The 26,569-nt window shown below is 41.4% G+C and overlaps 1 protein-coding gene across 1 annotated transcript in view; it reads left to right on the top strand.

Moving 5' to 3' along the window:
• LOC116816345 (connector enhancer of kinase suppressor of ras 2-like) overlaps nt 1-26,569 on the top strand; it is a 518,029-nt gene that overhangs the window by 331,122 nt on the left and 160,338 nt on the right. The window contains exons 11-16 of the mRNA XM_075068744.1: nt 121-140; nt 304-314; nt 4,619-4,752; nt 9,534-9,739; nt 25,695-25,785; nt 25,890. Coding sequence (XP_074924845.1) covers nt 121-140; nt 304-314; nt 4,619-4,752; nt 9,534-9,739; nt 25,695-25,785; nt 25,890 — 463 coding nt within the window. The remainder of the gene's footprint in view (nt 1-120; nt 141-303; nt 315-4,618; nt 4,753-9,533; nt 9,740-25,694; nt 25,786-25,889; nt 25,891-26,569) is intronic.

Raw genomic sequence — 26,569 nt, 5'->3', positions numbered from 1 at the left:
AGCATAGACATATCTGATCAGACTGATTCTTCTCTTGCTTACAAAACTTCTAAACCAATATAACCCCATTGATTTCAGTTGAGTTTTTCCTGATTTATACTGATGTGAGACCAAAATCAGGGTCTATATGTATAGATGGTGTTTTGGAGATGTGAAAGCATGAAAACATTGGCTGCCCATCTATATTCATGAGTAATCCCACAATCTCTGTATATGTGTGATGACTTCCTTGATTAACCCATCACTGATCATTATTGAATGTACAGCACCTTGAAAGCAGTTCTTCAGGGAAGTTTTCTAAAGCTAGAATATCAGTTCTAAAATATGGCTCTCATGGTGTTAATTCTCCTTTTGACATGAAAAACCTGATACCTCTTGCAGATAAGCAGTGGCAATAAATATTAATTACATCTATTTATCACCAGGGATCCTAGAAATCAGTTTGTCACAGAAAAATGAGGAATTTGCATTTTTACAGAGAAAAAAATAAAAACATATATTAACTATTAACTAAATTTGAATGGAAGTACCAGTGTCACTTATTCAATGCCTGGCTGGGGCTCAGGCGGTCAGCGCTGGGCAGATGGGGCTGGGTCTGAACACCCAACTTCTCCCAGTGTCAGCCCTGGGTGGCTGGTGGTTCAGTTAGTACAAAGAGCTGGATAATGGAGACTCTGATAAATGTGGTTCTACTGTACATCAATAAAACATTGTGTTCAACTGATACCTATATATGTTGTGGCTAGAGAAACTAAAGTTCAGCATTTAATTTTAATCATGGAAAAACATGGATTTTTTTCTTTTTTTATCAGAGAATTTTTTTGGGGGGTGGTTATCACGGAAAATTAGGATTCTTGTTTATCACCTTTCATCTTGATGGATCGTAACATGCTTCACAATCCTGCAAGAATTACTGATCATTCTGTGTACAAACAAAGCCATTGAAATAATGGTGGCATCGTAAACATAAAATCTGGTAGTGTTTGCAGTGTTTGCAGTTGGAATGTAGGGGGGGACGTTTTTGGCTAAGGACACTGAGTGAAATCCCCACTCTTGTGAAAAGTGTTACAGGATTAGGGCAACCAGACAGCAAGGGTGATAAATTGGAACAGAGGGTGGGGAGTAATAGGAGCCTGTATAAGAAAAAGACCCCAAAATCGGGACTGTCCCTATAAAATCGGGACATCTGGTCACCCTATATAGGATCTTCTATATTTACTAATGGGGGATGGAATTTTTAGCATATCATTGAAAATACCCCCACAAATGAAACTGCATGGTGTTCAAATTATCTATGTCTAAAAGACTAAGAGCTTAGTCAGGATTTAAAGATGTGGTTCTAGAGAATTCTGGTTTTCCCCACTTGTTTCCTAGGTTCACTTGGTTTTCCTTGTAGCCTGCTAAAAAACTAGCTACATATATTTAAACACATTTGTGTCTCTTCAAACTGGAAGCTTCCACATAAATAATCTATACAACCTGCCTAAATATATGTTATTTATCCATGCCCTAAATACATATGCAATGGTCTATAGATAGACATACTGTATTGCATCTATAAAAAACACAGTTACAACAAAAATGTATCCTTATATCTAGGAGCCAGAAATTGTTTGATTAAAATATGTCCTTAACTTTTTATACTTTAAAATTCATTTATATAATATTTACCTTTTCCATAGCCCTTCTTTCTTTCTTTTTTATTAATTAATTACTTCTAGCAACACCCACAGAGTATCAATGGATCAGTCTTTGATGCTTCTACTGCAGGTGTCATGTCAGGTTAGGACATTAACATAATATCTCAGTTCAGCATGATTAGCTCATTCTAACTACTTGTAATCATCCTATTAGTAATATTATTGCAGGGTGTGGCTCCCAAAGCAGATGTGAGAAGACAAGTCATTGCTGATTACTGTGACTGGTGGTAATCTGCACCTTTTCATATTGTGAAAAAAAGTCTAGCTTGGTTTCTCAAATAGTGATTTATATCACAACATCAGCTGAATAATGTCACAGCTGTGAGTGGGACCTTTGCATAGATGTTTGTAATATGGTCAGCCCATTATTTAACATCATATTGTTTGTTCATTCCTATATGTCCATGTTCTAATATGAGTCAAATTGTATTAGACAAAAGCTTTGTAGTTTACTGTGTTTGCTGGCTTCATGTTACATTTTTGCCTGTGTTAAATCATTTTGCATCATCTGTTATCAGTGTATGTGAAACAGGGGCAAGTCGTGTAAGTAGCCAGATGTCCTAAGCCTAAAAAATAATAAAAAGGATTAATAAACATAAAAAATAACATAGTCCTAGAAAAACTAAAATTAGAAATAGAAAAATTACAAATTTAAAGACTGCAGGTTCCACATTAATTTTTTTTAATTCCCATCCTATCTCCAGCATTGCTCTAAATTAACTTTTGGAGACAGAACTGACAAGAAGAATGCTGACATCCTCTGACTATCTACCTAAAGACTAGTATAAACAATCATAGTCAGCGTTTTTTAGAGTATACCGCCAGTATTCCTGAACACTAAACTGGAGGGGCCATTCTTTTAGGGGTGAGAGGGTAGTTCATTGTACACGCTAGTGAACTCTTACACCTTTTTTGCAATATCAGCAGAGAAATTATCAATTATGATGGTGGTTTTAGTTATGCACACATCTGTCCACTAGCAACTGAAGTGAAACCATCAACAGATTACTCAAACCAGGAATCTGCTAGCCGTAACAATGACTGGGTTAGCTGGGAACTAATGAATGTGATCTGGGTTAGCTGTGAACTAATGAATGACACCATAAGTGACTGGTGTGTATTCCATTACCAGTCTTCTGAGCCCTAAAATCCTCTCTGGAAAGTTCTGTGTAGTGACACATCTAAATAGTGTAAAGATCTATATAATGCCTGTATTCCTCTTCCCTTTTTATGTTGTAATAAAAATATTTGCATGAAAAAAGTATCTTTGGATGAAATTGATTCCATCCACCTAGAGCCCAAGTGTCTGGGCTCTATGCAGACACAGTGAAGAACGGTAAGGAAGGTGTAATCCGTCTCCCCTGCTCTTAGGCTGGACTAACAGCTGTAGACCTTCCATGCCAATTGCATGGCATACAGAGGCCACTGGATCAACATAAACACAAATCCAGGGATCCTTCTCTGGCTCATCTTGAAATGCCCTGGGACTGCTAAATGGCCTCTGTGCATCAGTCTATGCAGGGGTGATGCTGAGCCCATTTCTGTGTCATGCAGACAGTTGACCTCCCACAGAGACCCCATTCAGAATATTATGTGGTACTATTCTTCCAACCAGGGATGAACTTCACTTTTCTTAAAATAAGATGTGTGCTGGCGGTGTTTCTGCTTATTCCTCAGATTAATTTATATTTCATTAATTGTGGCCTCACAATCAGTTGGTATGGAGCCACAAATGTCACAAACAAGATTATGCTTTTGGATGAGGAATAAGCAGCAGCTGGAGTGGATGGGCCAAAGATACGGTTTTCATAGGAATCCTGTAGTTATGTCCCAAAGGGAGAGGTAGGAGTAGTAAGAAGTCTTCTCTCCCCTTCCCCCAATATTATGGTTCTGAACTCTTCCATATAGCATCTGTATTGTACAGTCTATAATTAAATACAATTAAAGCCTGGGATACACTATAGAAATTCCCTCTTCAGATACAGCCAAGAGAAAATCCTATTTGGAAACAACTAGCTTCTGTATATAATTAATTCCATTCCCACTGAGAAATCCCAACTTTTGGAGCAACTCCACACCTTTTAGTAGGGAATAAATACTGTACATTAAACTTATGGGTGTTGTGTTCCCACAGGAATACAGAGGAGAGCTATTGAAAGTGCAGAAATATCTGCTTGAGTTAGTAATAGATAGGCCATTCCTCCAGTTCTAAGCCAGACTGTCCTGTTTCCCCCCCCCCCCAAGGTTTGTCCCCTGTCCAGTACTGATATAAAACTGGATTTGGTTTTGTCTGATATCACCTCGTAGGGTGGAGGCTGCCATTTTGAAGACCACACCACTGGTGTGTGACCTTGCATTAACCATGTGTGCAAGATCATGACAGCAAGGGCAGGGTCATGAAGAGAAGGGAGGGCCGATGCTGTTTTCAGAAGTACCAGAAAGTCCAGAGTTCTGGGCATACACCAGTGGCCACCCTAATCAGTAGTGGGGAGAGGGTCAGTTGGAGAACATAAACCACGTGCAACTTTACGTTCATTTTAATAATGGCTATCCTGCTGTCCAGCATCGGGTGGGTTTAACATACCCCAGTGTTCTAAGTATTCTCTAATCTGTTGCTTATTGTTTTGAAGTTTAAAGATCATACTTTATTGAGTTAACACTAATACAAGTATGTTTGCTTTAGTTCAGCCTCTTCCACCCAGTAACTTTGGTCTTGCAATTCTTACAAAAGCAGGGGGAAATTTCAATAAACATCTCTTTTGCAAGAAGCTGTAATTATGGCTAATCCAAAAAAGAGAGCAGCCAAGAGAATGGTGATCCCCTCTAGGAAAACACAGTTTAACTTTGTTAGAGCACTGCTGAAATGTAGCATGGAAATGGTGAGTTTCATTTTTAATTTGTTTGTTTCTCTTTCACAGCCTGTGATTCCAACCAGTCCAACAAGCAGCTCCACAACACCAACCAGCACAATGGGCATGTCCTCAAAAATTGACAGCTCTGCTCTTCAGGACATTTTCATCTTCTCTCCTATGTCAGGACTTTATGGCCCAAGGTAAATCTCCCAATGAATCTGAGCATATTCAGGCAATATTTTACAGGTCAATTGCTTCAGACTAGAAAACAGAAACAATTTTTTTCTTCCCTTCCACTTCATGTATAATCAGATATGCCAAGATGTTGTACAAGGCATTTAATTAAAATAAAAAGCTGTAACAGAGTGGCTATGTGTAGAAAATATCATAACTATCATCCTCTATGCAGCCATGAAAGTTTAGTACTATTCTGGATTGCCAGCTAATGTGCAGTGGAATTAAGAGGAAGGAAAATGTTAGCCAGGATACCAAAATTCTGAGTGACTTTTGTTTTTAATAATGTCATAGCACCTTTTGTTTCCACTGAACAGCTGTCTGGGTGATGACACTAAAACCTGTTTTAGACCATGGTTCAGCAACGCTCTTCAGCAGGTGCATAACTTTAATCATGTGAGAATTTTCATTGATTTTGGTGAGACTACTTCTATCTTATTCAGAGGCTTGCACTTCTAGTAGTGATGTAGTAGTCCCTCTACCTCTGTCTGCCACCTTTAAGGAGGCAGCCAGATAATCCCTTTCTGACTTTTCAGGGATGACCATCTGGTATAATTCCTCATCTTTTGTTTCCAGAGGACCAGCAAAGGGAAATCTCCCTTTCCCCCTCCAAAGGAAATATCTTCAGATAGTACCAGTGCCTTCTAAGGCATCTCTCAGCTCTAGAATGAGTTAGAAGCCAGCTCAGTCATTAGCAGAAAGATAAACTTTCAGTGTTTAGGATCCCACTGTTTCTGAATTGCACTGGGCAGGAAATCTAATGTTCTGCAGAGGTTTCCTATGGACTGTAAGAACCAAAGCTTTACTTTGATGCTCTCAGAGAAGATAGAATATTAGGAGTAGGTCACCCAGCCAGGCCAGAAGAGTGAGAAGCATGAGAGAGTTAAGTGAACTCTGAAGTTCTTGGAGGGTGTGGAGTGGACATGAGAAACCTGTGTGGTGTGAGGAGGTGGTCCATTTGGAATTGAGCAGGGCCAGGCTTGGTTTTGGGAGAAAGTTTTGCAAGACTCAGCAGCTTTGTGCACTTTTAACCTGATACAAGGTGAAACGTAGTAGTTTCAGCTGTGAATTGAGGTTTTGGAGTTTTCAAAACCTCAACATGAAATCCAGAAACCAATTCCCTTTTTCCAAGCCCCTCTCCTTCCACTGGAACAAGAGTTTTAGGTATGTGTCAGTAAGGATCCCATTGCAAAAACACATGCATGTAGAAATTGGTATCTTTTGAATAGCAGTGTCTGTCCAGGTCTCACATGTTCCCTGTGCCTCCTTGCTCTTCCATGCAAGGGCTTAATGGGCAGAGCAGCCATGACCATCCCTCGGTTCCATGTTACTACCCAAGGCAGCAAGATAGAACCTAGTGAATGTCCAACCCACTACTCTCTTGTGAGCTTCAAAACCTGTATTTTTCACAAAAAAACTGTGAAAAATTTCATATTCTCAACCCTTCCAAATTGGACGTTTAAAAGAAAGAAAGGGAAAAAAAGAAAACTCATCAGCAAGCCCTTACACAACAGCTGAGGCACTTCTCACCAACCACCATGTCTCATAGCAGACTCTAAGTCTATGTCTACATAACAAGCTAGGGTTGTGGTTCCTCTCATGAAACTGGCATGAGTATAAATAGCAGTGTAGCTGTGGTACCACAGGTGGCAGCAGAGGAGGCAGGACTGAGCTGTGTCAAGTACATACCCACCAATTTCCTGTGGGTTTGTACTCCATACTGCTCAGATGGGCCTCCACTACCACTACCTGTGCTACCGTAATTATGCTTCTATTTATACTCATGCTATCTCAGTGAGAGCTAGCATGAGTATATGAACACAAGCAAGGGAAACATACCCCTGGTTTGCAGTGTAGACATAGCCTAAGCTGGCAAGGTTCAGTCCCTGCCCTTCCTGTGACAACCTCATTCATCTCAGAGACAGACATAGGTAATGCTTTTTCTGCTTGGGAGAGAGCCACCTCCCAGATAGGTCTCTCAAGGACTCGAAGTGCAGGGATGCTCAGCTCAAGTTATACCTGTTCTGACCCTGAGGAAACAGTAACAGCCAGAATCAAGAAAAAAAATCATCATTGACTGTAGGAATGACCCCGGGCCCACAGGCCTGGGTGCCCCTTTAATTGGGGCATTTTGTTCTTGCTTGCAAGCTGGGCACACCCACTTTGCTTATCGCAGGAACTTGGCCTTCCTCCATCCTCCCCCCCTTACTTTCACACAGTCGGCCTCGTCTGCACCTGGCAGTGTTTTGTAGCTTGCCTCTTCTGCAGTTTCTCACACTGACTACTGTGTTTGCAGCTGGGGATGTTTTGTAGTTTGCTATGCTTCTGAGCTCGTGATGGAAGATTTTTGTAGGAAACCTTGAATTGTGCTGTGCATTTGCGCATGTGTAATCTTAGATAATAAAAGAGGCAGGTGAGCTCAGAAAAGCAGCTTTTGCCTCCTCGGATTTCTACAACTTGGTGTCAAGTCTTTCCTTCAATTGACCAGTTGTCTTTCAGGAAGACCCCACACCCCAGAGTCCAGGAAGAAGAAAGTACCAACAACATCAGCATCAATAACCTCAGCACTGACAACTTCAACTCTAACAATCTTGGCACCGGCATCCTTGACACAACAGGTCAAGCGGCTGCACCCCTGACTATGTAGGGTGACTCTGAGAGGCAAGGCCAGATGAAGCATAACCATGGCTCCAAGAGCCACACTGGACTACTCAACAAGGATTCTAAATGCCACTCTTGCAAATACAAAGGCTTGATCTCTTATGAGTCAGAAGAGGGAAGCCAACCATGCAGGTAAAAAGATCCAGTACTGACCTCACTGCTGATCTTGTCAACAGTTTGAGTTGTACCTCAACAGAGGAACCAGGGACATCTATCATACCAGAACCGCAGCTAGCACCAGCACCACCTGGTACTGGGACCACTCCCCCTCTATGGCCATACCAGTTGAGGAAACTTACTCTTCTTTCCCCTCTCTAATCTACTTGTTCTTGTTGGTGTCAAGTAAGCATCCTTCTATGCTATCATTGGAGAGTGACCTAAGGGAGGCTTCCAGAAGCCACCCATTCTGGGACCCACCTTAGGCAAAATGTGAATGGCACTGGGCCAGCGAACCTCAACTGGGCAAATACCCTTACAGTATGCCACTTCAGTCATATTGGCCATACTGGGGACCAGCATAGTATATGTTCCAGAACAGATCCTCCCCCCTTTGCATACATCAAGAAGTGGGGGACATCCCACTTCGCAGCATCAATAGCCAGGCCACCCACACTAGAGCCAGATGTCAGCATCCGGAAGCAGGTGGCAATCTTTGTTTGCATCTCAGGAATCATGATCATCACCAAATGAAGTCATGGCTCCAACACTGACAGCAACTTTAAGTCTTTCTATGCCCTCCTGCTGCAGATTGTGGAAACCCAGGCCGCTGAAACCAAAGTGATCCAAGAAAGATCTCACAAGCACTTTAATGTACTGATCTCCACAACCCCAGCCTGGTTTGCCCTCTCAGTAAAGTAGGGCACACTCAAGCTGGCAAAGGGGCTGTGGCAGATCCTCACCACTCAGCGCTCACGTGTCACCATACAGCAGCTGCCCTTTGAAGGATGAAGTTCTTTAGTAGCAGAACTCATGGAACATTCCATTTGCTAAAAGACTCTTGGCCACTCTGCAACCTTGGTATCTACAGAAGTTACATATGCTGGGTGTTTTCAGAGGCTTACATCAACAGAAACCCACTGCACCCAGCCCAAAACATTCCTCTGTGCTCCCTAGTTCAGGGACCACTGCACTATGCAGTGGACTTACCACCAGGGTAGATGCCAAGTTCAGGAGGGTGGTACTATAGTATCTGTTTGACTAATGCAGCTGAAACTCCTCACCCATCATCCAGAGGGGACACTACTTGCCAGTCACCTACAGTAGGATCCACACTGACATATACTTGAAGAAGAAAGAACTATTACTTAACCTACAGTAACAGTGATTATTCAAGATGATGTCTCTGTGAATCCCTTGATCCACCCTCCATCCCCACTCTGAATCCTCAGCTGTCACAGGAATTGTGAGGGACCTGAGGAAGGGTTGCATCATTCCACTCTTTATGCCCTCGCATATGAGCGTGAGGATGCACACGTTGCATGCCACAACAGACTCTGCTGTTCATAAGAATTTGATCTCGGGTTTTCAAGGCACCTGCAGATCTTTAGTGGGATTCACAGACTGCAAGATCTTGGAGAAACACAGTTAATGTGGGGTGAAAAACCATTCTTATTCCACAGTGACAATGTTGAGATTTGTTGCCTCTTTAACTTGGTGTAAAATTTAAGCACAGAGTCTTTGATGATCAGCACATTAGGAATTTATATTGGAAACAGTGTTTTTTTTTCTTTTATGATTATAGTCAATGCCTATACAATGTTTTGTAAAAATGAGTATTACTTGTTCCGTAAGTCTGCTAAACACTGAAAGCAAAATAATTCATTTCAGCTAATTATTTTAAAGAAAATTGAAAAAAATGCTCAGCACTGCTTTCTATTTTGGCTGCAGGTACATTCACTTTCTTTTTCAGTTACTGCCAAATAGTGTAAAATATCAAATTTCTCTTCCACATAATAAATTATATCCTAATAATGATGCACTATTATTTAGGACAGAATGGGAAGTGGTAGGTCCACTTTAGGTCTTCATCATTAAATGATCTTTTTCCCTATATCTCTTTGGATTATTTTTATGTCAATATTTTTAGGGATGAAATTGGAATAATGTCTTGTGATGACATCAGCAAATATGGAAAGTCTGGAATGAAAGGCTCCGAGTCACCTAGCTACTTTCTGGAGCATGAAAGTGGGAAGTATTACACATTAATTGAAGATGAGGGCCATCCAATGGGCTCTGAGTGTGAGAGAGGCAGAACCACAGGAGTTCGGAGAAGAGAAAAGACACCCACTCATGGTATGTTTGATTGCTTTGGTCTTCAGAAGTTGACTGGATTAACAAATTGTATCACTATATTATTTGTATCACCGTCATTCTATGACCTGTTTGGGAGCAAAAGGAGATAGAAATGTGCTTTTGCTTTGAATACTAACGTATTATTAAATGTTCAGGATCAAGGTGCAAAATTTATTTTTAATACATTATCTCCTTCAAACCCACAAGTATGTGTGTGAAAATTATTTTAAAAAGTTGTAATAGATGGGGAAATAGATGCCACTTTCACTTATTAGTCTCTGCTTACGGTCTCTTGGAGAGATTCCTACCTGCAACTTACAGAAATACTAAAATATTATGAAACTGCCTGAAAAGGCATTGGTAAAAGATGAAAGCATCTGCAAAATGAAATGTCATTCCTAATTTAACCCTGTATTAAAGTGTATGATCACTTAGTACCTTGAAAGGTATTGTGAGGATTAATTAGTTAATGCATGCAATGCAGTTTGAGATCCTAGGATGGTTACTGCTAAATATGATTGCAAGATATTGTAACAATAAGAAACTCTGTTTTTATGTAGAAATCAAGTATTGTACATAATACATTGTAAAAGAGTTGCTGAGCTATAAATATATTGTATCTGTTAAAGATGAACATTGATGATCAGTGAACTTTAGAATGACATTACTGAAACATACTGGAAGCCAATTTAGTCTTGTATTTGTGGTCTTTTTCTTTTCAGTACAGTAGAGGTTATTTTCTTGTGAGGGTCGCACACCTTTAAGATGGTATGTGCTGAGCATATTTATAAATAGATAGATAGACGTGTGTAACTTGTAATACATTAGATTGATTTTTATTTTTGTTTGGTCGAGAGAGTGATATTTCCCTGTCCATTGTCACCAGTGAAAAGAATTACCCTTTCTGTCAGATAGGGCACTCCCTATGAGACTGGTTCTTCTTCGAGTGATTGCTCACATCAGTTCCAGTTAGGTGTGTGCACACGCTGTGTGCACAGAAATCGGAAACTTTTTTCCTAGCAGCTACCTGTTGGGCCAGCTGGGGAGCCACCTGGAGTGGTGCCAATATGGTGTTCTATATAAGACCCTGCCAGCCTGACCCCACTTCAGTTCCTTCCTCCCATCCATGACGGTTGTTGGAAAAGTGGTCTCTTGTTTCGCAAGTGCTCCACTTATCCCTAGCTTTCTCTTACTAGTTACCTTTGTTAGTTAATTGTTGATAGTTATCTTAGTGTTAAGTGTTACTGTAGTGTTAAGTGTATTTTAGTAGTTGAGGGCAGTTTCGCATTCAACGACTGCCCTGCGGGGCTCCCCACGACTCAGGCCCAGGGCACACCCCCCGCCCCGGTTGCCCAGCCATCGTCATGCTCAGACACATGGCCTCCTGACGCAACCCTCAGCTGCCCCCTCCAGACCCAGAGCAACCCACATAGTCAGCACCCATGGTAAGGGCTTTCCCAGGAGCCGGGGAAGAGCTACTCACAGCTGACCAAGGGGCCACCTCCATCCAGGCTCTCCTGGTGGAGTTGTCTTTGTCCTCCTCTGATGAGACTGTGGCTGGCATGTCCACGTCTGGTCCACCTCTGAAGGACTTAAGAGTCCTACAAGAACTGCTTACTTCTCTTCAAGTATATGTTGCTCATATCTATTCCATTCCCCTCCACCTTGCCCTCTGTTGGACTAGCCAGCAAGAAGGAACTGAAGTGGGGTTGGGCCGGCAGGGTTGTATATAGAACGCCATATCAACGCCACTCCAGAGGGCTCCCCAGCTGGCCCGACGGGTAACTGCTAGGGAAAAAGTTTCCGACTTCTGTGCACGCGGTGTGTGCACACACCTAACTGGAATAGATATGAGCAATACATCTTGAAGAACAACAGTTACAGAAAGGTAAGTAACCATTTTTTCTGTCCTATGATACATGCAAACACCTCCCACTGAAGTCAGTCAGCAGCCCATATGAATGTTTGGGGCTCAATTTGATCCTTAGTCTTTTGTATCACTTGGAATAATTCTAAATAGTTGCACCGATTACTGTCAGGAATTAATGACAAGTATAAAGTTTGTCCCTTCTGCTTCAACTTTCTGACCTCCACTTCCTAAAATACATTTGAATTATTCTTGAAAGAAATGATGATAAATACTGTAAGAAATGGCTTTTGACAGACTCATTAAAAGCAGAGTTGGAATCTATGCAACATACTTGCATTCCTCTGGGAAACTGCAAAAAAAACACAGGAACCTTCCACTAATGATTTTTTTAGGTGACATATATAGCTTTGTAAACATAAGCACATGCTACTCTTTACCTGATGACTATATTGCTGCAGGAGAACTAACTTTAATAGGAAATAATGTTTACACGCTGAAAGGTGTACACTGTGCATCTTGGAGAGGTTCTCTTCTGTGTTGTTTCTCTCCTACTGTACTTCTCTTATAATACTTTAGTTTGTGCATCCCCCATGTAAAGCACTAGCAGAAACTAACTTCAAGGTACTGAATTTTAAATGAAATTCCAGAAAGATTCAGTTCTGGAATTTAATGCTTCCACCTCTTCTTCTCCATAGAAAGCGTTAAACCAATGCCACTCATGAAGATAATCCCAAAGTTAATGAAAGAGAAGAGTGCAACCAATAAGGCCTGCTTTCCCTAAACTCCTAGCATTCCTGCATATTTGGGGCTTGGTTGGCTGTTGAGAGGATACAGAGCCTGGATTCAGTCACTCTACGTGACTTACTCCCATAGGAAAAAACATTAGAATTGCCAGCGAATTTGCTTTTGGAAATTAAGGATGCTCATTGGTGAATCTGGTTGATATGTGGCATTTATTTGTAATATATGGACAAAGGACTAATAAGAATATGACCACATAATTGGCTACACTGCAGAAGCAGGATTTTTGCTACGAAGTCAGTGGATATCACAAGCCCTCTATGCTTAATTATAAGAATTGGTTTATATGCAAACACGAGTAACTGCACAACTGGTATTTCTAAAAATCCTTAAAATGGGACTGGCATATCTCCAAATATGTACACAATCTCTATAGAGACAGGACTAGGCAGCACAGAATTTACTAGGCTGTTGAGGGCAACCTTGAGAAATTTCTCTTCCTGGATTTTCTCAAAGAAAGCAAATCTGGAAAGTCCTTAAATCCAAGATGTTTGGATGAGAAACTTAAACCTATAGAATACTACTTTTTTAAAAAACATTGTTTCATGTTCTAATTTTTCCTTCCCTCAGAGAAGTATTTCCATGCCTAAGTTGGGCTTCTAGGATAATAGGAAAATATTGATCAAAACGCATCTCCTTTTCTGTCTCACTCATAATCTTTTGGAAGGTGTCTTAACTTGGTTCCTCAAGAAATTAAAAAAATATTTTAGTATTCCTCTAGTTTAAACTAGAGATAGGCCATAGTGGCAGAAGTCCAGATGGAGATTTCAAACAACTGTACGTTTGGAGATAATTGGACCGGAGGTTTTGGTTTGGCTCATTTATAAAGATAGGGTTCATTTGCAAAATTTAGATTTGTATTAGAAATACCGCCCAAAGATTAGGGAACTTGATCTAGGTTTGTAGTATTTCGTGAAGTAAACTTACAAGCATGTGAGAAAAGCTTGTTCCATTTGGTGTATTGTTGTAATGTGAGTGTAAAGTTGTTGCAGAATTCAGATATATTCTGATAAAGATTTAAGCATCACATCCAACTTCTCAGTGAAATAAGTTCTGTGGTCACAATTTCTGCATAACTAAATATGTATATGCTATATTTTTTCTAGACTACACAAGTTTAAAAATGAGTGAGGGGGATTTTGTAAAATGCTTTGAGACACTCTGATAGAAGACAACAGTTAGAGAAGAAAAGAATATTATTATTAGGTGCCTCTCTTTCTGTTTATGTTGAATCCATACCAGCAACTATTTGTAAGTAATAGGCATGTGTAGGACCCATGGATCTTGAAAGGTATGTTGGGTGGCATTGATCATCACAGCAGTGGAGATATGTCTGCAGGTTTAGGATCAGGTGCTGCTTTGAGTTGGTGTGTTCTAATCTGTGTGAAGCTTGCTTCTGATGATGTGCTTGGTGAGATTGAAGGGTTATTTGAAGGCCAGAAGAGGGGGTTCAGGAAATATTTCTTTCATGACATGGCTGCTGGATCTGTGGAGGTTGTGTGTGGTGATTTGTGGGTTTTTTTGTGTATAGTCATTTATAGGGTTCCATTGTTGAAGCTGATTGTGGTGTCAGGAAAGTTGACATTAGTAAGGGAATGTTCTAGAGAAAGGTTGATGAATGGGTAGCGGTTGTTAAAGTTGTGGTGGAAATCTATGAGGGAGTTTAGGTCGTCTGTCCAAAGGATGAAAATATCATTGATGTAGAAATTCTTCCCGGAAATGGCCTTTGAAGAAGTTGGCATAATGGGGAGCCATACTAATACCCAAGGCTGTTCCCATGGTTTGGACAAAGTGTTTGTTGTTAAATGTAAAGTTGTTGAGGGTAAGGATGAAATGGATGAGTTTGGCAATGGGCTTGAGGTAGATTTCTGAGCATTGTTCATTATTTTGTGAGTATTTGAGGCAGGCATTGTTGCTGTCATAGTGAGGGATGTTGGTGTGTAGGGAGGTGACATCCATGGTGGCAAAGATGGTGTACTGAGGGGGATTGTTAATGTTGCAGAGTTTCTGGGGAAGTTGGTAGTGTCCTGGTGAAAACTGGCCTTTTGTGTAGTAAGTCATTTGAGGACAGTTTCTATGAATCCTGATATTTCTTCAGTAAGTATGGCCTGATGTGATCAGTATGCCGTGGTTCCATTGTTTGTGTATCTTGGGACGCATGTAGAAGGTCCTTGGGGTGAGTTTGTGAGGAATGAGGTTGTAGTGTTTTTCTTGTAGTTACCATATCTGAGCATACAATAGATGCATAGAATCTATGAGCTGTGATGCTGGGGTCTGTAAAAGATTGTCTGCTACTAATGGATTTTTCCCAGGAGTGTAAGTTAAATCCATTAAACTTATCAATAGAGGTTGGCATCTCAGCAGTGATTGATCTAGATCTTTTCTGTTGGTGAGGGTTATAAGTGGTTTATGGTCTGTTATCAGTATAAAAGAATCCAGTCTTCACAGATATCTGTAAAAGTTATGACATGCCCATACACTTGCCAGGCACTCATTTTCAAACTATGCATATAGTTTTTCTGTTTTTGTGAGCATGTAAAAGCAAAGTGTAATTGGCTTCCACTCAGATCCTTGTTGCAGCAATATTCCACCTAGAGTATAGCTGCTTACATCCATGGTTACCATTGTGGGTTTGTTCACATCACAGTACTTGAGAATTAGAGCTGTTGAGGTTATTTTCTCCTTGAAGGCAATTTCTTGATGTGGCCCCATAGGCGCAATGTGTTAGACTTTAATAGTTCATTCAGTGGTTTTGTCACTATAGAAAGAGCTTGTGCGTATCAACCAAGGTAATTTACCAGCCCAGTATGTCTCAGTTCTAGTATATTTGTTGATGCTTTCAACTCCTGAATGGCTTTTACTTTCTCAGAAGTAGGACTGATTCCATGTAGTTTTGTTGTCGGTCCCAAAAAACTCAATTTGATGTAGACAGAAAACACACTTATCCTTATGTGGCTTCAGTCTAGACTGCCTGATTAAATGTTAGGGGTTTTGTTGTGTTCTATGGTTGATAATCCATTTATCAAAATATCGTCCATAAAAGCTACAACTCCATTTGAGTTTATTAACAGTTCTACCATCATTCTTTGGAAAATTTCAGGTGCACTGGTAAACCCCAAAGGTAATCTTCAGAAGCAAAATATCCCAAAGATTGTGATAAATGTTGCCAGTTTAGCACTGCCTTTGGCTAAAGGAATTTCACAATTTCAACTCAAAGATGATGGAAAGGTGTGCATAGATGCTGTGGACACATACTGAGCAGTGTCAGAAAAGAGTCTGCATCAGTTAGAACAAGCAACCATGACAGATACACGACTTCAAGAAGCTCTAAATTACATTTGGACAAACTATCCCAAGTATCTAAGGGAGACTAAGAAAGTGAAACTAACTAAATGCCATTAACAGACTAACCAGTCAGTGTGGTGGCTGGGCATCAGCAAGGACATAAAGAATAAAAGATTTCCAATGTTCACATGAAGACATATCAGACCAACACAATGTAAAGATTCTTTAATACAGGGGCGGCTCCAGGCACCAGCATGCCAAGCACATGCCTGGGGTGGCAAGCCATGGGGGGCGTTCTGCCAGTCGCCACGAGGGCAGCAGGCAGGTTGCATTTGGCGGCATGTCTGCAGAGGGTCCGCTGGTCCTGCGGCTTCGGCGGATCTCCCACAGGCAGACCTCCCACCAGGGCGGCAAAATACCTAGAGCCACCCTTGCTTTAATAACAAAACCTCTACCAGACAGACCTTGGAAAATATTAGCTGCAGATTTATGTGAATTCAGAGGACATCATTACCTGGTTGTAGTGAACCATTTTTCCAGGTATATAGAAATAACGTATCTGAAAGACATAATATGTCTCACAGTGTTATTGAGAAACTGAAGTGCACTTTTGCCATTTCTACCATTCCAGAACAACTAGTGAAGGACAATGGACCACAATTCACTGCAGTGGAATTTGTCATTCCAAACTAAATATGATTTTGGTCGTATTATTAGCAGCCCACAGAAGAGGCTGAGAGAGCTGTACAGATAGCTAAGAAAGCTAGAAGCAAGAAGATCCATTCCTTTCCATTCTGAGTTACAGATCACTGATAACAGTTACTGGATATAGCTTAGTCCAGCTCCAGATGGGAAGATGATTCAGAACTACTGTTCCGTCTTTGGAAAATAATCAATCTCTTAAGTGTCCAGACATGAAGAGAATAGCCAAATCAGATAAAAAGGCAATAAGAGCTTATAAAAACTTGTACAACAGACATCACTCAGAGGACTGACAGGTCTAGAATATATGACAGTGTTTGTGTCCAACAAGATAGAGAAAAAGGATGGAGAACTCCAGGTGTTGTAAAGAAAAAGAATTCATGACTCGGATTATATGTAATTGAGACCGATAGGGGAGAGTTCAATGGAAACTGTCACATCTACAGTTTGTTCCTCAGAAAAAACAATCAGCAGAGCAAATTCTACAGATGGCGGATTCAGAACAAGATGACGACTCAAGGATTCCAAACCAATCACAGCCTGTTTTTGTAACTAATGGACAGCCAAATGACCAAATTATTAGGCATTCACATGTTGTAATTAGAAAATCAGTACAGTTCAGAGACACTTAACTGACTGGTCCATACTGAACTTTTATTGGACCATCTTCTGTTTGTGAGCAAGACAAGCTTTTGAGCTACAGAAAGTGTGTCACAGCTAAATACAAGGTTGAACAGATAGTTTAGCTGTGATGCCCTGAATACCTTTCTTGGACCTGAGGAAGAGCTCTGTGTAGCTAAAAAGCTTTTCTGTCTCATCAACAGAAGTTGGTCCAATAAAATATTACCTCATCCATCTTGGGTCTCTAGTATCCTGGGACCAACACAGCTTCAAGCAACACTGCATACTTCATTTGAGCATACAACAGCTATACCTGGCAGTTCATTAAAGGATCTTAAGGGAAACACATCTGATGTATCTCTCTGGATTGGAAGCTCTGTAAACAGTCCATATCTGGTATGTGACTCCATGTACAAAGTTCTGTTGCCCCTTCTGATGGGAGCCTGTGTGCTAATTCATACAGGCCTAAATTCTAGAGTCCCACAGCCTCCTTCTGGACCTGTGTAGTAATTCAGAGTTGTATTCAAGAACTCCACAGCCCTCCTTCTGGGGCCCTGTGTGCTATAAGCAGCACAAGTTTCTTCTCCTAGGATCAGGATTCCCTCAACCTTCCTTCTGGGCCTCTGCTAATTCAGGCCAGCTGCAGTCTTAAATCAGCATCTCTCAGCTAGCCATATTTTTAAATTCAGTCCTTCCATCCTTGCATTGGGAAAGCTCAGCGTGCAGCAGTCCTTCTCTTGCTAGCGTCTCTCTTATGAGGGAGGATGCAGCCTATCTGCAGCCCTCCTTCCTAGGATTTGTGCCAGCTTTGCTCCCACCCTGTTCTACAAGAGTTCCTGGGACTTTAAAGAAACCAGAGCATGAATTTTCCCCAAATACTAATTCCTTCTTTCCCAGTATCTGCCTCTGCCATTCACTAGGCCCTCAAGAACCCCAAAACTCCTGGAACCTTAAAGAGTCATGCCATGGGTTGACTGACACCTAGTTTCTACTGCCCTTGAAGGCGACAGACCACCCCTATTACACTGGCATTTAAACTTGCCTCTAGTTGTGCCTAATGCTCCTTACTTGTCATCTGTCTTGGGTTCCAGGGCTGCAGCCCGATACAATAAGCATAAAAAGCATGCTTGACAGCTGTAGGGGCCAAATTTGAGAGCTGTTTTCTTGTGCATTGATCTTAGTCTACCTCCTTTAATGTAATTATTCTACAGTTGCTGATGGCTTAGTTGCCGACGTAGCTTATGACTCTGGAAGGTTCTGTAAAGCAGCCTGACTGTCAAAATGCTGCTTTTCTCCCCATGCTGGATGGCTTTTCTAGATGCAATTTTCCTTTCACTTTTAGTTTCTCTATTAGGACGTATATTATACTTAGGAATAAAAACATGACCATTGTTCCTAATTGTCAAGGTGTCCCCCACACTCTGAACTTTAGGGTACAGATGTGGGGACCTGCATGAATAACCCCTAAGCTTATTTTTACCAGCTTAGGCAAAACAGTTGCTGCCACCACCAAATGTTTTAACAAAACGTTTGAGGGAGAGCCATTTGGGAACTCTGCTTTCCCCCTATTTTCCCCAGTCCTTATCCTCCCTTTCCTGGCAGGATTTGACTAATTTCACTCTCTCAAGTCTCTATACTCTTTTTCCTGGGTAGACTCAAGAAAATTCCCCCCACCAATTCCTGGTGAGCCCAGATCCAAAATCCTTGGATCTTAAAACAAGGAAAAATCAATCAGGTTCTTAAAAGAAGACTTTTAATTAAAGAAAAAGGATTAAAGGAATACCTCTGTGAGATTAGAAAGCAAGACGATCTCACAGACAACAGATTCAAAACAGAGGATTTCCCTCTGGGCAAAACCTTAAAGTTACACAAAACCCAATTTGATTCTCTCTCTATGTTTGCAAAAGAAATGACAAAGAGAAAAATAAAGAAATTTACCACATTCTTATCTAGATACTCACTAATTTAAACAAGGGTTAGATGGTTGTTTTCTGGATCTCTGGCTCGGCAAAAGACTTTTTTTTCCTTCAAGATTTTAAAGTATCTTGTCCCCTTATTGGTCCTTCTGGTTCGGTGTCAGCTAGGTTATGTGAGCTTCTTAACCCTTTACAGGTAAAAGAGGAATTAACCCTTAACTGTATGTTTATGACACTAATATCCCTAGACAATCTGACTGAATTCAGAATAGAATCTAGGCAGCCTTAACTGGTGTAACATGTACCTTTTTCCAAACCCTATTCCAGCAATGTGTATTTTTGCATCCATTCAAACTCCTTCAGACAGACTGATTTATGTACTTTGTGCTAGCTAGTTTTCTGGCCCCTTTGTGCTGCCAACTGACACAAAAGGGCCAGGACAGATCTGGCTCATGGTCCTGAATGGCCATTTATGTCCTTTTTATAACTCTCTTGGAATTCAGAGTAAACCAAATGTATTCGAATCCAAGAGAGATTATGGCAGTGCTGCTCCACCCCAGAATCTTCCGGATAGAAGCCTGGCTTTACTATGGAGCTTAAGGATTTTCATGGCTTCCCAGCCACAGTTGTTTCATCCAACAAAAGGTCAGAAACAACTTCCCCTCGGTGTATGAACCTCAATTCAACCTTGCATTTTCAAGAGAGGTTTTCTGCATAGAGAAGGACAATCCAGGCCTCTTTTGCAGATCTTCTGCATAGGGTCATTTTTACGTTGTAAGCTGATATGCCACCTATACCAAATAGGAGATTTAACCTAGGTAAAAATGTGGAGGCTTTATAGTAAGTTGCTATGCTTTTCGCCCCATAAACAAAAATCTATAAGTATGTGACTCAGAAGCATGGGCATGTAATTGTTTTTACTTGTATTTGTCATGATTTGAGAATCAGCGATAGCAGAGCATGCTCTTTTACACTGTTAGTTTATATCCTATTCTACCTCATTATTGGAGGATTTTTTCTGTAGGTAAATGTCCTTTTTATGGAGAGAGTATGTCTGACAATTTGAATAATCTTTAAGTACAGATTTTTGCCCAATGCATTTTATCTGACATGAGAATTCTGGTATAAAAGTTAAATATAAAAAAAATCTTTCTATTTATTGAGTTATGCAAAACAACTGTAATCTGACAAAACGATTATAAGTATCACTCTTTCCATCTGTATTTTAAATTTAAATTTCATTTTGTTTAAACCCACATTGTATATCCTTGAAGTAACAATATCGTTTTACAGTTCTTTTATAAATAAGGGGTAAGCCAAAATCAATAGATGTGAACCCCTTACAATTTCAGACAAGAGTCCTGATACAAAACCATCACTATAGTTTTGGTACTAGTTCAGATCCAAAACCAGAAGGGATTTGGGATTCGGCATAAAATTTTCCCAGAATCTCATATAAACAAACCTCATAAAATTTTAGATCAAGATAACAGAAATCTTCTGATAACAGCTCATATGGTGAATTTCTTCCATGTTGACTCCAAATTTCATAATATTTCTGTACTCCTGACTCTGAACCCTAGTCATGACGTGTTTACCAGAACAGATCTATATCCAACCACCTCCTCCTGGCCAAACTGTTTAAATGCAAAATGTATGAGACTCCTAAAGTCCCTAAAAAGGGAGTAGGTATGTATTTAGAAGGAAAAGGAGAAAAAATTAAACTAAGAATTGTCCAGTTACATTTTAAAAACTAAGGAACAATCAGCTCCTTCATACAGCAGCCTGGTATCCTGTCTAAATTGGGAAATGTCTGATTTTATTTTTAACTGCAGAGCAATGCCCTAGCTCCTTTGTGAATGTCTAATACTAATGTTGGCTTATATACATGACATACATAAGTAAAGCTTTTTTAAAGTCATAGCTAGGATTGCTGTCAATCCAATATTGACTCCTGATATTCAGAGAACATTTCAGCATGACTTTTTTTGACAGTTTTTGCTTGTGTTTGGAGCAGAGCTTTGTATTATGAGAATTAATATGCAAAATCAGCAATTTGTTTTGCTTGGGCTGTGTTTGTCTCCCATCACAAGTTCCTGTCTTTTATGCTGTTTGCTCTGTCCTGGTTGGCACTAATGCTCTCTAAATCTCAGCATGGGTTTGCTCAGCAGTAAATTGGAAGGTCATAGTCCTTTCCTCTTTCGCATTCTCTCCAAGTCTAAACTTATATTTAGTGAAAACTCAGAGACTATATTGGACAAAGTTTATATACAAATAGAAATGAGCATGTCTGTGGTTTTATGTTCTGGAAATCAACACTCACTATTATTTGAATATATTTTTTATGGGTGCTATACAGACCTTAAAGAGAGTAAAGTCCTGCCCTACCGTATTTACAGTCTCATGTGGCAAAGATAATACAATGAGAAATAAGTGTGGAGAGGAAAGAAAAGAAACAAAAAGGAAAGAAATTCTATTATTGGGAGAATATATAGAGATCCTCACTTTAATTTAGCTTGCCTGCACCTAAGAAATCACAATCTGTCTTTATCAGTATTGTAAAGTGCATGCACATTGTGAGAGAGTTATCTGGTGCTTTGTGGAGTTGGATCCATTACAGGAGGTTTCAGTAGCTTATAAGACTCTTGTGTTGTGGAATGATTAAGGGACTGACTGTGATACAAATAGAGTATGAAAAGATTGTCTTGTTTTGTCTTTCCCCCACCCTGTTATATTTGCTTATGCTGCAGCATTTTTCTATTCTAGTTCCTTTCATGCTTTCTTCCTTTCAGTTGAGCATAGCAGCAGAGAATGCTGACAGCTGGGAATCAGTTGGGTTGCCTTAACAACAATTAGGCAGAAAACTCAGGGGATAATTGCCCTGATTTACTTTTGCAGTGTTGTGGTAGCCATGTTGATCCCAGGATATTAGAGAGACATGGTAGGTGAGGTAATATCTTTTATTGGACTAAGTTGTTAAGAAGGCAGAATCTGGGACCAGTCAGAACAGGAGATGGGCCGTTAAAAATAGTTCCTGGGTTTGAGTGTGGGTAATTTAACCACTGGAAGCTTCAGGTGGCCTGAACCTGAATGCTAAGATCCGTGTGTTGGGGCGAAACCGTGAGAGAGCATGCTGAAGACTTGGTCTGAAAAACAGCAATTTTGACTGTGGCTTTGTGTTTGCAGTGTTTTGTGCACATCCTTTTCCGCTTCACGGAAGGATCAATAAAACTTGTTTAATCTTTGAGAAAGTGAGGTACCTGTGAGTCTGTTTATGAAAGTTAGATCTACCCCTGGAGCAGGGGCGGCAGGTTTGTATAATTTTTGGTGGTGCCCAGAATGTGCCCAAGTCCTAGCGCCCCACCACCACCACACATATACACCTGCCAAAGGCTCTGAGAAAGAGTTTGGGTGCAGGAGGGGGTTTGGGGTTCAGGTTATGGGAGGAAGTTTGGGTGAGGGAGGGGTGCTGGCTCTGGGATGGAGTTTGGGTGCTGGGTGCAGGTTCTGGGCTGGGACAGGGGGTTGAGGTGCAGGAAGAGGTGTGGGAGGGGCTTTGGGTGCTAGATGTACATTCTGGGATGCTGTTTGGGTGCTGGATGCAGGCTCTGCGCTGGGACATAGGGTTGGGATGTGACAGGGGTGTGGGGCTGGGCCGGGGGTAAGGCATTTGAGGTGCAGCAGGCAGGCAGGCTGCCCCAGGGCTGGGGTGGGGGTCCAAAGAGGAGGACTCCCCTCAGCCCTCTCCTCACTGGCAGCAGCGAGCTCAGGAGGACGACACGACACTCACCCAAGCCCTCCAGCAGGACACTCACCCAAACGCTCCCCAGGCTGTTGCTCAGGAGGTCCAGCCAGGATAAGCCCCTCCCCCCCAGAGTCGACTCAGAGTTGCCTGCCGGGGAAGAGGGAAGCTGAGCTGCCATGCACCTCCTCCCCTACTCACTCCGCAGACACAGCAGCCGCCTCAGCCTGCCCCTGGTGCCGCTCCCTAAGTTGTAACTGGCAGCAGCCAGCGAGGGAGCGCAGCGTGGAGCTGCAGGGAGCAGCTGCCTGCTGCCCAGGCCAGGCAAGGACGGTCAGGGGAAGTGCGCAGGGGCGGCAGGTGGGGCCAGGGGGAGAGACCCAGCCCTGAACATTGATGAAGCCGTGCCCCTCTGGGCCCTGAATTTGCTGGAGTCTGGGCACCAGGGGCCCATATAACTCAGGACCCCTGCACTGGAGGACCTTCTGTGAGATATGGTACTAGATAGGAAATAATAAATATAAAGCATCATCACACAAGTTTGACACGGCATTCATAGTTGTTATTAATCAGTTTTTAGTCCATTTTACTTTCAGGATCTTATTCGCTTAGCATAGTGCTGCCGTGTTTTGGTTGCAAACCCTGGAAGAGAATGATTATTTGTTTTTTAAAAATGTTTGCAGTTAGAATGATTTATTTTAACTTCAAGGAAGGATTTTTGTTGATCTTGAGTTTTGTAAATTTATTGCTACAAAATCTAAAGCTTGCTGTCAAGTTTGGCCTGCCTGTATACTTTTAATTAATTTTGATGGACAATCTTCTTAATCTTGTTCAGTTCTTCTAAGGTGCAGTGCCCAATCCAGTCTTTACAAATGTTGAAAGGCATTATACATAAAACTGAAACCAAAGGTATTTAAAGAAATATAACAGAGGCAAAATCCAAGTCAGGGAAAATCCAAATAAGAAATACTAAAAATGCCTTTTATTATAATTACAGTCAAACCTCGCAATAATGCACCCTGCTATAACGTGAAACCTCATATAATGCGATCATAGGTTGGCTCCCCAACACCATGCAGGGGAGAGAACCTGCAGCCCCATGCCTGCCGGGGACAGAACTCTGAAGCTGTGGGCACCGGTGCTCTATGTCCCCAGCAGGCGCGGGGCCACACCTTAGCTCCAGCTTCAAAAGGAGCCACGGCACCCTGCCTGCCAGGGACAGAGAACTCTGACGCTGCAGACGCCGGTGCTCTCTGTCCCCAGCAGATGTGGGGCCATGGCTTCTTTCCAGCTTCAAGTGAAGCCGTGGCCTCCGCAGCCCCAGAGTTCTCTGTCCTTGGCAGGCGCAGGGCCGCGGCTCCTCTTGAAGCCGGAGAGAAGCCATGGCCCTGCGCCTGCCGGGGACAGAGAGCACCGGCGCCTGCAGCCCCGGAGTTCTCTGTCCCCGGCAGGCAAAGAGCCGCGGCTCCTCTTGAAGCCAGAGAGAAGCCGTGGCCCCGCGCCTGTTGGGGACAGAGAGCACCAGCACCCGCAGCCTTGGAGTTCTCTGTCCCCAGCAGGCGGGGGGCTGCAGCTCCTCTCCCCTGCTGGGCACTAGGCGCTAGGGGCGCTAGGCAGCTCACATCAATGCACTGCATTGGGGACCACTGACAAACTGAGTGGTTTGAAACCCTGCTATACTGCGACTCCGCATTTAGTGCGATGGAAGTTTTTGGACCCCAAACATCGCATTATAGCGGGGTTTCACTGTGTGTGTGTGTGTGTGTGTGTATGTATATATATATATATATATATATATTTAAAATGATGGTTATGGAAAAGTGCCATTAGAATAATGGAGCAAGGTAAATAGTATCTTATTATTTATAGGACAGGATTATTATGAAAGAAATCTTCCTATAAAAATAACTTATATATGTAGTAATATTATAAATTAGTGCCAGTGAAGATGTTTCACATATCCGTAAATAACAAAATCCTTTCATCCATCAGTACAGTAGCTATGCACCATAAGTGCTTTTTTTCAGTAATGAACAGTAGAATTGAGGAAATGAGCTATTGGAAACAAGAAAAAAAACTTTTATGCATAGTGTTTTCAGATATATGATTATTTTAGGAACAAGATTGTTGGGCAACGTTTAATGTTTTGGAAAATAACTTGATTCCAAAACAAGCAGACCACAGAACTAGACTCTGGAATGCTAGACTGGAATGCTTTTTTTGAATGAATATTTCAGACAGGAGTTGACTCATGATCTACAGGGTGGTTCTGTGTGTTCATTGATGATAATCAAGGTCAAAAAAGATTATCCCCCTGTAGTCAGTATTCCTAGTTTAATGCCCTTGCTACCATAACTACTACTGGTTCCATAGTATAGAATGAGGCTTACAGGTTCACTCATTATGGTTGTAATGAAGATATTATAGTAAAGGTAAGACTAGTGGAAACCATCATTTCTGAATCTCTGTTTTTCACAAGGTGTCCTTGGTTTTCCTCAAGGCGTTTGCAGTTAGTTCACTTTCTGTGTGGGTAAAAGATGCCCACATCAGCCAGCATATATCTTTCAAAGTCAGATATATGTTACAAGATTAATGTTACTATTTTTAGACTGAATTATTGTGAGTGAATCAGTGACCTCTCTAATTTTATCAAAGCATGTTAGCCGCTTTAGAAAGCTTTTTATTCCTCCATCCAAAATCATCTACTTGCTGAGCTGCGAACTCTCTTGCAGGAGATAGCTAAGCAGCAGAATTCTAATCTCAATTACAATAACGAATAACTGCACTGAAATCAGTGGAGTTTACATTTAAACCATTGTAACAAAAAGCTGAATCTGACCCATGATATTTAAAAGCTTCAGAGAGCTGTACCCTTAATAATAAGTGATGCTAATAAAAGGGATTACACTGGAGGACGATTTTTCTAACCAGTTTACAGGCATTAATTATTCTACGATACAACAACCTTTTATTAATGAGTTGCAAAAATTAAATTGGTTCTTCTTTGATTGTTTCCAGGTGACTTGAGGCCTGTTTCTATGCCTACAGAGTTCAGCTGGATAGGGGAGTCAAAAGAACCAAACATGTACAAGAGAGGCAGCCGAGGTGAGTACCTTCTCCACTGCTGTGATCCAAGATTTTTCTCTCTGTTCTTTAAAAGAGATGAAAATGTGCATCACAGACACCTGCTGTAGTCTCATGAGTGCCATGGAGAGTACAGAAGAGTCTGTCTACTAACTGTCCTGTTACTTCTGCTTTCCTGAAAATTAAAATAGAATTATGTCAGTTAAGGAGTTTTATTATCTTTAATGGTAATAAACAATAAAATACCTTTCCAAATGCCCAAGTGACTATATAATTACTAATGGTATATAAAACTTTTAAATATATTCATTCAGTATGATTCCATACCTACATTATACATACAAACTGGTGTACTTAGAGTCCACTTTGATGAGTATTTTACACGTAGTCATGAAACTGCAACATCAAGGCTCAGTCTGGCAGTCCCTGAGTGTTCAAGCTGCCACTGATTTCAGTTTTGGAGTCACGAGGATTCAGGGTTAGGCCTTTGGGAAGAAGGCTCGTGGTAGAAATAGTACCAATAGCTAAAAGAATGTATTTGTCACAATTCAGCTTTCATTGGTGGTGGATGAAACTAGCCAACTGTTCCTCATCTCTCTTAGCTGTTAGTGGTAGGCAGGGCCGGTGCAACCATTTAGGCAAACTAGGCGGTTGCCTAGGGTGCCAAGATTTGGGGGTACCAAAAAGTGGCGCCCCCCCAAAAATTTTTAAATGGTTGCAGCCGCTGCTGCTGGAGGGGCTGAGCTGCCGGCAGCAGCAGCTGCCTGCCACCGGCAGCCCAAGGTGTCCCCCGGGTCAGGGCGCCGCCG

Source organism: Chelonoidis abingdonii, chromosome 8 (genome assembly GCF_003597395.2).
Source record: "Chelonoidis abingdonii isolate Lonesome George chromosome 8, CheloAbing_2.0, whole genome shotgun sequence".
Lineage (NCBI taxonomy): Eukaryota > Metazoa > Chordata > Testudines > Testudinidae > Chelonoidis > Chelonoidis abingdonii.
Note: the sequence above shows the minus strand (reverse complement) of the source record. Positions and strands in the feature narration are given on the sequence as shown.